At 32.5% G+C, this 12,125-nt stretch overlaps 1 protein-coding gene across 1 annotated transcript; it reads right to left on the reverse strand.

Moving 5' to 3' along the window:
- Positions 1-9,108: 9,108 nt before the first annotated feature.
- On the reverse strand, positions 9,109-11,473 carry LOC145558535 (polyubiquitin-like). The gene is made up of 2 exons (XM_081619804.1): positions 11,322-11,473; positions 9,109-10,650 (listed from the first exon to the last, which is right to left on the reverse strand). The coding sequence occupies exon 2, from the start codon at positions 10,648-10,650 to the stop codon at positions 9,277-9,279; it is 1,374 nt and encodes a 457-aa protein (XP_081475930.1). The 5' UTR covers positions 11,322-11,473; the 3' UTR covers positions 9,109-9,276.
- Between the last annotated feature and the right edge of the window lie 652 nt (positions 11,474-12,125).

Consider the following 12,125-nt stretch of genomic DNA (forward strand, 5'->3'; position numbering starts at 1 on the left):
ATAAAAAAATAAAAAAAGTTTGACGAATAGAAACAAGAAAATAATTTGGGGTTATATCAGTATGACAGTATCATACAACATCCAAAATCTTGGTTTTTTTAAAAGGGATTTTATCACTGGTACCCTCAAATATCTGACTTTTATCAATGGTGCACCTCATTAAGTTTTCATTATCAACGGTGCCCTTAAAACTTTCACCTAATTGCTACAGTGATCATTTCGTTAATAAAACGTTAAGTAAACGTTAATTTGGGGAATTTTGTTAGGAATAAGGTCAGCAACTGATTTTACCATAATGCCCCCCCAGTCATTAACTATGCCTCTAAGCCCAACTAACCGCATTTATCACAAAGTGAAGCAAAAAAATTTGATCGTTCATCTTCCATACTCTCTCCCCTGTTCTGAAGCACGCAGCAAAGCCCTAATTGAAGCAAAATTTGTGGAGAATTGCTTTGACAAATTGCTGTTTAAGGTTCGTACTCATCTTCGAATTTGTTTTTGTGAATTATTTTGTATAAATTCTTTTGTTTTAGGTTGGTGAATGCTATTTTATTTGGGTGTTCGAATATGAGTTCGAATATGGAATTATGAGTAATGTATTTTGATTTTTGTTGAATTCATGCTAGAGTTGCAATTTAGGTACTGTTGATGGCATAAAGTTGGTTTTTTTTTTCCTTAAATTCTTATGTTTTAGGTTGGTGAATGCTATTTTGTTTGGGTGTTCGAATATGAGTTCGAATATGGAATTATGAGTAATGTATTTTGATTTTTGTTGAATTCATGCTAGAGTTGCACTTTAGGTATTGTTAATGCATAAAGTTGGTTTTTTTTCCCTATGTAATTCGATTATGTGGTTTTTGAGTAATGCATGCTAGAGTTCTGTCAATTTTTTAACCTAGGTTTATTATAGTGTTGTTCTTGAGTGTGTGATGATTTATTGTGTTGTGTAGTGTTTAAATGGTAGTGTACTATTATTTGTGCAGAATGGATGACACGGTTTTGTTCATATTTAAGTATAAAGTGCATAAAGTTGATATTGAAGTGGATGTTGATAGATGTAATCTCATGTATTTGATCATAGAGTTTAAATGGTAGTGTACTAAAAGCAACACCAAATACATCACCACAGCCAATTTGACCACCATGTACATAAAATCAGCAAAAACATCAGTCTTGTGCATAAACTCCGCAAATTCAGCCCTTAATGCATGTATATATGCTGCATCTCCTTGCCTCCCTCCAATGTCTCTTACAATTTGGTCTTTCCTTACCCACATAAAAAACTCACAGAGCCTACACTTATAATAGGGCCTTCTAGGATTCGATATTGAGTTCGAAAACCTAATGTCTGCATATCTTGTTGGTTGGCAATTGCAGTTCATGGCTTTGAACCAAGCACCTTCACAACTGATGCTCCTTGAAGATGCATCCCTGCCAGAAGAAGCCATTAAAGAGTATGAGTTTAAAAGAGAAATGAAGAGAAGAGAAGAATAGAGAAGAGAAGAGGGAATTCTAAAGATGCAAAGGGTTTAAATAAGAGACAGAAGAAAGAGGGAAAAATCGAGAAGAAGGGAGGGAAAAAGAAACAGAATTTTGGAGGGAGTTCTTGGGGTAGGGGCATTTCAGTATTTTCATCTCCCTAACTCCTTAAACAAGCCAAAAACCCCAAATTAACGTTTACTTAACGTTTTATTAACCAAATGATCACTGTAGCAATTAGGTAAAAGTTTTAGGGGCACTGTTGATAATGAAAACTTAATGAGGTGCACTATTGATAAAAGTCAGATCTTTGAGGGTACCAGTGATAAAATCCCTTTTTTTAAAAAAAACATTCCTTATATCTTGATATACGGATTAAGTTGCAAACTTGCAACTATTAAAAAACCGGATGATGTACGAATTAATAGCCAATTGCCTAATATAACCAACAGACAAAGTAGTACTCCCTCCGTTTCATAATGTTAGTCTCATATACTATTTTGGACGTTTTAAAAAGTTCTACCCATATTGAATATATTTCATTTATAACTTAATTTTTTTTGGAATTAATTGATTGTGGATTGATGAGATGACTCTAAGTAAGGAAATTTTTATCTTAAATTATGCAATTATGACGTGTGCTTTCCTAATAAAAAATAAAAAACATAAAAAAAATTAAATAAGGTAAACTAATTATGAAATTTGTTGTACTTTAATGTTAGATTCTAAATATATTTGTTTTCTTATTTTATGTGATTGATTTCATATGTGACTAACATTAAGAAACGGAGGGAGTACTGAATATGAAGATACGTAAATGTTTATATTCATTAATATTATAATTTCCGTCAAAAAAAATTATAATTATCAAAACTAGAGTAACAAAGTAATCTCTCCGTCTTTCAATTAGTCTACTTTCAAATAATATAATCACATTCTGGATAATATAATCACTTTTTTAGATGATATAATTATATTTTTGTGAGTCATATTTTGAATTATATAATCTCATATTAAACCATTTAATGAGATTATATAATTATCTTTAGGATGATAAAATTTAAAAATCATCTTTTTGTTATAAAATTAAAGAGAAAGAGGAGAAATTAGGGAGAATAGATCAGTCTATATTATTCCATAAAGAGGGGATATATATATACATACAATATAACTAGGGTTTGCTTAGATAACAATATACCCTAGTTCTAGAACATTCCGTAATGATAAAGGAGGATAATGGATATCCATACAATATTTCATAACACTCCCCCTTGGATGTCCATTATCGAAGACTGTGCCTCATTAAAACCTTACTACGAAAAACCCTGTGGGATAAAAACATAGTGAAGGAAAAAGAGTACATCATTCTTCGTAATACGCTCATGATGCTGCCTCATTAAAAACCTTACCAGGAAAACTCAATGTGGGACAAAACCATGGTCAAGGGAAAAAAGAGTGCAACGCGTATTTTCTCCCCCTGATGAATACATAGCTTGAGATCTTCTAGTGACGCAGCAATGAATCCAATATGTTGTATATCTTCTCATATGCAGTAAAATATCACTCATTGATATGATCTTCGATCCTCCTAAACTGAAATTGCATCTTCAAGTCTTCACGTTAACATGTGAAGTGTCTTCATTTCACCATACATGTGTTTATCTCTAATATCAATATTTCAAATCTCTGTTTAACAGTTGATTTAAAGGTTAAACTTATACGGTTATGACTTCTTCTGGAAGTCGTTAATAATAAATATTGATGATCATTATTTGATCAAACATTCATTAATACGAGTAATAATTTGATGACAAAACTTAGCTTGATATTATTAATATCATTCTTCTCATATGAATTATAATATAACACACGTAATTATATACGCTAATTATGGTTCTTCTGGACCATAAGAAAACATTGTCACGCATAAGTGATCCATTGATATTCTTTAGACGTTTCATAATTGACACGATAGCTCTCTTACAAATACAAATAGTAAATCTCATTAACTCTCATATGCTCAACTTCAGGTTGAGATGTCAATGATGTAGTTACATTGAATTTTCAAGAGTTTGTTAGTAATTGCAATATTCAAGAATATAAACTTTGTAGGGCTGGATATTTAAATATGTCGTATATAAGTTCTTCAGGAACTCATCTTACATGATTCATAACATGCAATTAAATCAGTGTCATCAATAATTTCATTACAATTATAAGCCCATTAGAATATAAATATCTCTTTCTAATTATCATGAAAGTTGTAAATATGTCTTACTATACTTTGAATAAACATTCACATAAACGACAGTCATGGTAAGAAACTAATGCATACAATATGAGATATAGAAAACATGATAACATATTAAACAAAATATACAGTGAGTAATACATCTAACAACTTCATACATATGCAATAAACCATTAACTTATGACTCACATGTACATGAATATAAGACTCAAAATGATGCAAGACAATGTACAGTGTGGATTTAAAAATCCATATTTCATTGGACTTCGGGTCCATGATAAACTTATGATCATTTCATTATGTCGACATCAAAATGTACATATATTTCAGATCCCTTATTCACTAGTCCATTCCATTATGCATAAGCATATTATTCATCGGTTCCATTGTGTACTGGTATCACAAAATTCCTTTAACTTACATTCCGCATGCTATTTTACTATGATATCTGAATACATTTCTCATTGGTACCATCATAACTTTTATTACATCATAGGCCATCTTTTATAATAATTCAGATACCTATACCACTTTTAGGGTATTTTATACACTATGGTATTTTTATACTATTACACTATTAGTGTCAACTGCACTATCTTGCCAAATATCATATCTATTAAACATATCTTTATTTTTGGAACCGATCATATACAACCTACACTTCAGGCGTAGTGATTCAAGTACAATTGGCAAGATTTTATCTCAATGTATAAACATAATTAATATGACCAAAATGTATCTTCAACGCTATGCAACATGAGTCATAACTGAATACAAATCAAATCATAAATGTGCAACATATCTTGATAATATATATACAAAAGTTGGCATATATATAACTTTTCAAACTACCATTATAGGGATCATAAATATTCTTTATTTATTTAATTTTTTTTTCGATTTTTCCAACTTTTGCTATTTCTTCTCCCCCTAAGTTGGTAAAATATATCTTTTATAGGGGTGTCTAATTCTATACCAACTTAGTATATAAATTTGCATTAAAATTCATTTCATTGGGAGGATCACAATCAAAATTTATCTCTTCTGGAGAACAATTTCGATAAAGAATCATTTATTCATTAACTTTATATTTCATGTGTATTTATTATTAAATTTTCAATAATATTTTCTCTTCTGGAGATCAATATCAATGGGGAGGCATATGTTGTGCAGTTGTACATTTTTCTTTCTTCTCCTATTTCATATGTGCTGACATATAATAGCCCCAATCAAAAGAATTGTTATACAAGCATAAATCACTTGCTCGTAATTCTAGTAGGTGATGATCTTCTGGATCTTTAAAGACTTAAATAGTGTATTTTGTGAGCTTCTGATCACTTGATAGTTGACAATAATATATAAGTTATTTTGGTGAACTTCTGGTCAGCCATTATTCCTTTATCAGACATTACTCCTTTATAAAAAAATCAAAACATATTAAATCTTGAAAATTTCATAAATACAAATTATTATAACTCACAATCCAAATATAACTCAATCTCAATGTTACGTCTTGCCATTCAATTCATTTTATATATTTAACATTGAGAAAGCGTCAGCACATTATCAAATGAAACTTCAGGTTTCCATTACGGGTAATTATTATTAAACCCGGATGGCCTAATTTAATTATCACATCCAATCACTTCTCTAAATTTGAACTCTGGTCAGTTTTCAACACTAATGATCACTTTATTAAACTTACTATATGTATGGACATGAATGTGATGTGATATTAGAACACCAACATGTGTTTCTTTATACAATTGGCAAGACACTCAATTAATATTTTATCCAATAATTACTCATACTCTAGTGGAGTTTAAACTATAAACTTGATACATGTTAATCTTGTTGGATATTTCATACTCTTCCGGAGCCTTTTATATAATCATGAAACATATGAATTTTACTAAAAGTGATTTCTTCTAGAAATGTAATGATATATACCACTTCCTCAAATTTGTTCAATAGTAATTCCTTTCCTTTTCAAAGATACTTAATTATCTTTAGAACCTATTGATTTATCACGCTTCAGGCATGCTATAAGTTCATCAACAATTGATGTTATACTCTTAGCACATCAATTTTAAATTAGAGCATTTACAACTAGTATATGATAAATCATAAATGTTGTTTTGGGTGTTTTAGTCCCTCGGGAGAGTTACAACACGAATACTGATCCAGCGTGAGCTGTACCTGCAAAACAAACGGAGACTCCGAGTGGTTGGAGCTCCGCCTCCGACGGTCAAGTTAGTAACTTGAAAAGGAATAAAGAGAACAGAAATTTAGGTGGGTATCTGCTCGGATTCCAAGCTCAGGTCTTTCTCTGATGTGAGAGAATGCGGGTGTAATAAATGGTAAAACCTGCCCTCAAAAAGAGGGACATCTCCCTATTTATAGGGTCTTTGGGATTTGTGCCCCTGATTAGGTCACTGAACCCTAATCATTGGTGGGCTGCGCCGCTTTGCGGCTTTCTCGGGATTTGGGCCTGAAGGCCGCATTTTTCCCTTAATTTCTGGAGTGACACGTGTCAGGCGGAGATTGGTCCACTTTGGGCCAACCTGAAGCTGACACGTGTCGTCCTCTGGTTGGACCACGTGGCGGGGTAAAATTACCCTAAACAAATGTCATTTGTTTATATCCATCTTCAGGGTGGTATCATTTCAAAATATTTAATTAACATGTGACCACTTCTATTAAATAAATTGTTGATATTTAAGTTATTGTATGTATCAAACTGACCATCAATATATTTTATTATTTATATGCAAGGATTACATACAATCTCCCCCTAATCCTTGCATATGGGGGTATGGAATGAATCAATCCAACAACCTTTAAAATCCTTGCAACTTTTAAGCCATAAATTCTTTTGGCAATGTAATGTATCAAGTAACGTGTTCCTTTTAGCAAAAACATGCTTATATAAAATTATACTTATATAACACTTATCATGTTCCTCATGCCCAATTGCATTCATCTTAAAAAAAAAAAAAAAAAACAAAACCTCTTATATTTATGGGCATAATAAAACGTTGATTATGTATAGTTTCTCACAATGTCATGTTTAATTTCTTTAGCTCATAAAATTATTCTCATGCATGTTTACAATTCTTATGAATTTTCCATGAATATTACAGAGTATATATAAAATTAAGAAAACATCATACAAATGTGTTTGTTGTTGTTTCAACTATGTACTTTCTCATTCACTTCTAGAAATGAGTTAGTAAATTTAATTAATTGGTTAGGAACAATCAAATCTCACCCTTTAGTATCAAGAATTTCCTGCCACCCAAAAGATAGTATATATCTACTACTAAATATCAAATAGCATACGCAAGCTAATCCTCATAGGATAACATGCATGGAACTTCCCTTCATCCAATTCAATACTGCTTTGCTTCTCATTTGGGATTTATGGAAAGAATTGTCCATCTTCCTCTTACATTAACTTTTCTAGAGACTTAGAAAATTTAAACGGAGTAGTAGAGTAGTAGCATTATACCTGGATTTTATACAGGTTCAATTTCATCCATACCAATATAGTCTTACTAGTCACTACTCATTTTAGTCATTTGAGACTGCCAAAAAAAAAAAACGATCATCTTGTCACAACATTTCTAGAGACTATAAGAACCTAACCTTTTACTGCCAATTTACTCATGAAGTCATTTCTTAATATACATGACAATTAGAAACAATATTGCTCATTTGAGAAGACATTTCTTCATCAATAAGTCAATACTATGCTTAAATATATACGAAATATGAAATAAAGAAGCATACTGACAAAACAAATTGATGTACCTTCGTCTATTTCTAAATAACACAATACTTAAAAGGATATGGGCATACGGCTAAGGTAAAATTATTTTATTAGAAATTTAACAATACTAGAAGTCTAGAAAACAGTTGAACTAGATATTGCAGCAATTCATAAAAATTCACTAAAGAAGTATTAGTATGATCTTATTCATCACAATTCAAAATTGGTGGTAATTGAAATACAAATCTATTGAATTACATCATCGACTCATCGACACAGGCTTTCAAAGTAAACAAATAGGATATTATTTAATTAGATATAAAAATTATAATACTAGTATTAATCATGTAATGTGAAAATATAATCATGAACATGCTATCAAACACGCATAGTATGTTAGATAATCGTTAAAATTGTTATACAATATCAAAAAGTTAAAAGCTAAAGATAAACATGTATGGTTTATCATGCAAAGATAATTATTGAAGTGGCTAAAACTGATACTTAGCTAATCGGCAAAACTCTTCATATGATAAATAATTACAAAACAAATCAAGGATTGTTCTATGATAAACAATATCATATTACAGAATGAAACAATATTATATTCCGCAATAGTACTCATAAAATCTAATGCAAATTATTGGTAATAAATAACATCTAGAATATTCATACTACTTTATATAATCCTAAGCAAAATCATAGTTCATAAACATTTGATCATGTATAAACAAGATCTAATAGAAATTTAGGCAGTGAGTATATAATCCTAAGCAAAATCATATTCATACATCAATTAAAACTATACTACAATAATCAAATGATGAATAATATAATAAGCACTGCACACAAGTCAACAAAGTTATGGAATTATATAATTTGCAAGCCAATGTTGTCACAAACAATCCAAAATTTATTATAAAATAAGTGTCAACAAACAAGATAAAAGTCAATTACTATTACTCAAACAATACAAAAAGATTTTACAATAACCTTTACATGACAATGCGAAAAACATCTTAATAGCTTTCAATCCTGGTGCTAAATTAAATCCATAAGCATAATAGATATTATTAAATAAATTATAAAAGATAGCCGCACATACTTGTTTGGTGGTAACTGATTTTAGACTATAATAACTTGATTCAATCGGGTAGAGCTTTAGAGCTGATAACGTGTTATAAAATTAAAGAGAAAGAGGAGAAATTAGGGAGAATAGATCGGTCTATATTATTTCATAGAGAGGGGATATATATATATATATATATATACATACAATAGAGAGGATAATGGATATCCATACAATATTTCATAACACTTTTGAATGATTTGATTTTAAGTTATTGTAAACCGAGTCTATGGTAGAAAATTATTCAGAAATGTTGCCATAAAGATTGTTCAATTCGTGGGAATGTCTTAGGAATTGCTCCATGGAACATATTATAACCCATAACCAAAGATTGAAGATCAGGTAGGCTACTATATACATCTGGATGCCCAATTCAAAAAACTCTGCACAAAGTAATCTTTTTTAACACAAAATTTCAAGGATTAAAAACAGTATCAACAATTAGTACTTGTATTGTTCCGAGGAACAACAATAACGAAAAAGAAAAGAGTACTTTATTAACAAACTGAACTTAGGACAACCTTGCCTAAATAAAGAACACGGAAATTAGATATTGTTCCAAGTAACCTCTGCTACGGATTACTAAACAAAGTAAAAACAATGGCCACAAAAGCTTAAAACCACAGCGATCTCAACCAGACATCATTAAAAGCCACCACGGAGACGAAGGACAAGGTGAAGGGTGGATTCCTTCTGAATGTTGTAGTCTGCCAAAGTGCGCCCATCCTCCAACTGCTTACCAGCAAAAATCAACCTCTGCTGGTCTGGTGGAATTCCTTCCTTGTCCTGTATCTTAGTCTTGACATTATCGATAGTATCTGAGCTCTCAACCTCCAAGGTGATGGTTTTCCCAGTCAAGGTTTTAACAAATATTTGCATTCCTCCTCTTAAACGAAGCACCAAGTGAAGTGTAGACTCCTTTTGGATATTGTAGTCAGCAAGGGTCCTCCCATCCTCGAGCTGCTTCCCTGCAAAGATTAACCTTTGCTGATCTGGGGGAATGCCCTCCTTATCTTGAATCTTTGCCTTGACATTGTCAATGGTGTCTGAACTCTCGACCTCCAAAGTGATCGTCTTCCCAGTCAAAGTCTTGACGAATATTTGCATTCCACCTCTTAAACGGAGTACAAGATGGAGCGTTGACTCCTTCTGAATGGTGTAATCAGCAAGGGTGCGCCCATCCTCGAGCTGCTTTCCAGCAAAGATCAGTCTCTGTTGGTCAGGGGGAATGCCTTCCTTATCTTGAATTTTGGTTTTGACATTGTCAATGGTGTCGGAGCTTTCAACCTCAAGGGTGATTGTCTTCCCGGTGAGGGTCTTCACAAAGATCTGCATGCCACCTCTTAGACGGAGAACCAGGTGGAGGGTTGACTCCTTCTGGATGTTGTAATCAGCAAGAGTGCGGCCATCCTCAAGCTGTTTTCCGGCAAAGATCAACCTCTGCTGGTCTGGGGGAATACCTTCCTTGTCTTGGATTTTGGTTTTAACATTATCAATAGTGTCAGAGCTTTCAACCTCAAGGGTGATAGTCTTCCCAGTGAGGGTCTTTACAAAGATCTGCATGCCACCTCTTAGACGGAGAACAAGGTGGAGTGTCGACTCCTTCTGGATGTTGTAATCAGCAAGGGTGCGGCCATCTTCAAGCTGCTTTCCGGCAAAGATCAACCTCTGCTGGTCTGGGGGAATACCTTCCTTGTCTTGAATTTTTGTTTTGACGTTATCAATAGTGTCAGAACTCTCAACTTCAAGGGTGATAGTCTTCCCGGTGAGGGTCTTAACAAAAATCTGCATCCCCCCTCTAAGACGGAGAACAAGGTGGAGGGTCGATTCTTTCTGAATATTGTAGTCAGCGAGCGTTCTGCCATCCTCCAGCTGCTTTCCAGCAAAGATCAGACGCTGCTGGTCTGGGGGAATTCCCTCTTTATCTTGAATCTTCGTCTTAACATTGTCGATGGTGTCAAAACTCTCAACCTCGAGAGTTATGGTTTTGCCGGTAAGAGTCTTAACAAAGATTTGCATCTGCAGACAAATCATAAGCAAATCAATAATTGCACAGAAGGGATTATATTGGACTGATCATATTGTTACACCAAACAATTACCTAATCAACCCAACCCAATCAAAGCAACATATGTAAACCAGCAATGCTTGCAATATACATAATCAATGGTCAATTATAGAGCTTAGCATATATAAATAAATTATAAATAAATAAATAAATAACCCTAAAATACCTAACAGAAATTTAATTACCTAATTAAATAATAACAATCGACCATTATAACACGAACTCAATTCGAATAACAAAACCCTAAAAAGATGTTGTGTGGAAAATTAAGAAGTTCAATGAATTGTAAAACAATTAGACCTAACAAACAGCAATTCAAAGCTAGAAAATTAACAACAAACAGCAATTCAAAGTCAGAAATTACTAACAAAAGCAATTCGAAGCCAGAAAATTATTAACAAACAGCAATTGAAAGCCAGAAAAATATTAATTAAAGAAAAGCATCTCAAATCAGCGGCTATATATGCAGATCTATTCATGAAATAGAATCGGGTGTCATAATTTCAAATCAATTAGATCCAAGATTAATCGACAAACAACTTTCAGATTTTAGGTCGACGAAAACAAATTAAAGCAAAAACAACCAGATAGAACGATTGAGAAGAGGAATTCAGAATTTTACCTTTGATGATTAAGGAACTTTGGAAGAAAAAAATATTGTTTGGTGTTTTCGGGATCAAAGAGAAGAGATAATGTATTTAATTGAATTGTTTTCGTCGCGACGATTGAATGAAAGAAGGAATCGAACCTTTATAAAGAGTTTGGGAACTAGGGTTGACCTATTCGGCTAAGAAAAGAGAACCTTCTAGAATTGCATCTATGCTGTTTCTAGGATAATCTTATATGTGTCCCACATGTCACGGCAAACGTCATAGACTCATAGCTCTATTTTTGGCAAATCTCGTGATTTTTGTCATTTATTTACCCGTAATAATTAGGCCATTAATACTATTAACAAAAAAATCTTGAGTGGACCTGGTCCACAATAAACTTGTGGACCATAAGTCTCACGTGCCAAAACCACTAAGAGAAACATGTTGCAATCTTCTCAGCCAACCCACTAACAATTAAACCCATAAAACCACAAACAAAAGAAAAAGCGTTGAAATCTCTTTCCTTGCAATCAACTTCATCATCGACGCCATTAACAACTTCATCTCAGAGCTCAAATTTTTTCTCTCTCTCCTTCTAATCAATTCTAGGGTTTTTAATTTCTCCATCATCAATCAATTTCTGCAAAATTCATGGCAAATTCTTCTATACAATCAATCAAAATTGAACTAAAACGAAGTATGCAGGGCACTATAGAAAACTTCGATATTAATGTCATCAATTTCGATCCAAACGACGATGAAGCTCAAATTGAAAGCAACTACGAAGGTATGAATTATTAAAATTACCGATCTGATCATCTATTTGTATTTGA

This window comes from Chenopodium album, chromosome 9 (genome assembly GCF_948465745.1).
Source record: "Chenopodium album chromosome 9, dcCheAlbu1.1, whole genome shotgun sequence".
NCBI lineage: Eukaryota > Viridiplantae > Streptophyta > Magnoliopsida > Caryophyllales > Amaranthaceae > Chenopodium > Chenopodium album.

Bases quoted from the DNA above. Each gene is read 5' to 3' on its own strand.
- LOC145558535 (XM_081619804.1), bottom strand. From the start codon at position 10,650: ATGCAAATCTTTGTTAAGACTCTTACCGGCAAAACCATAACTCTCGAG.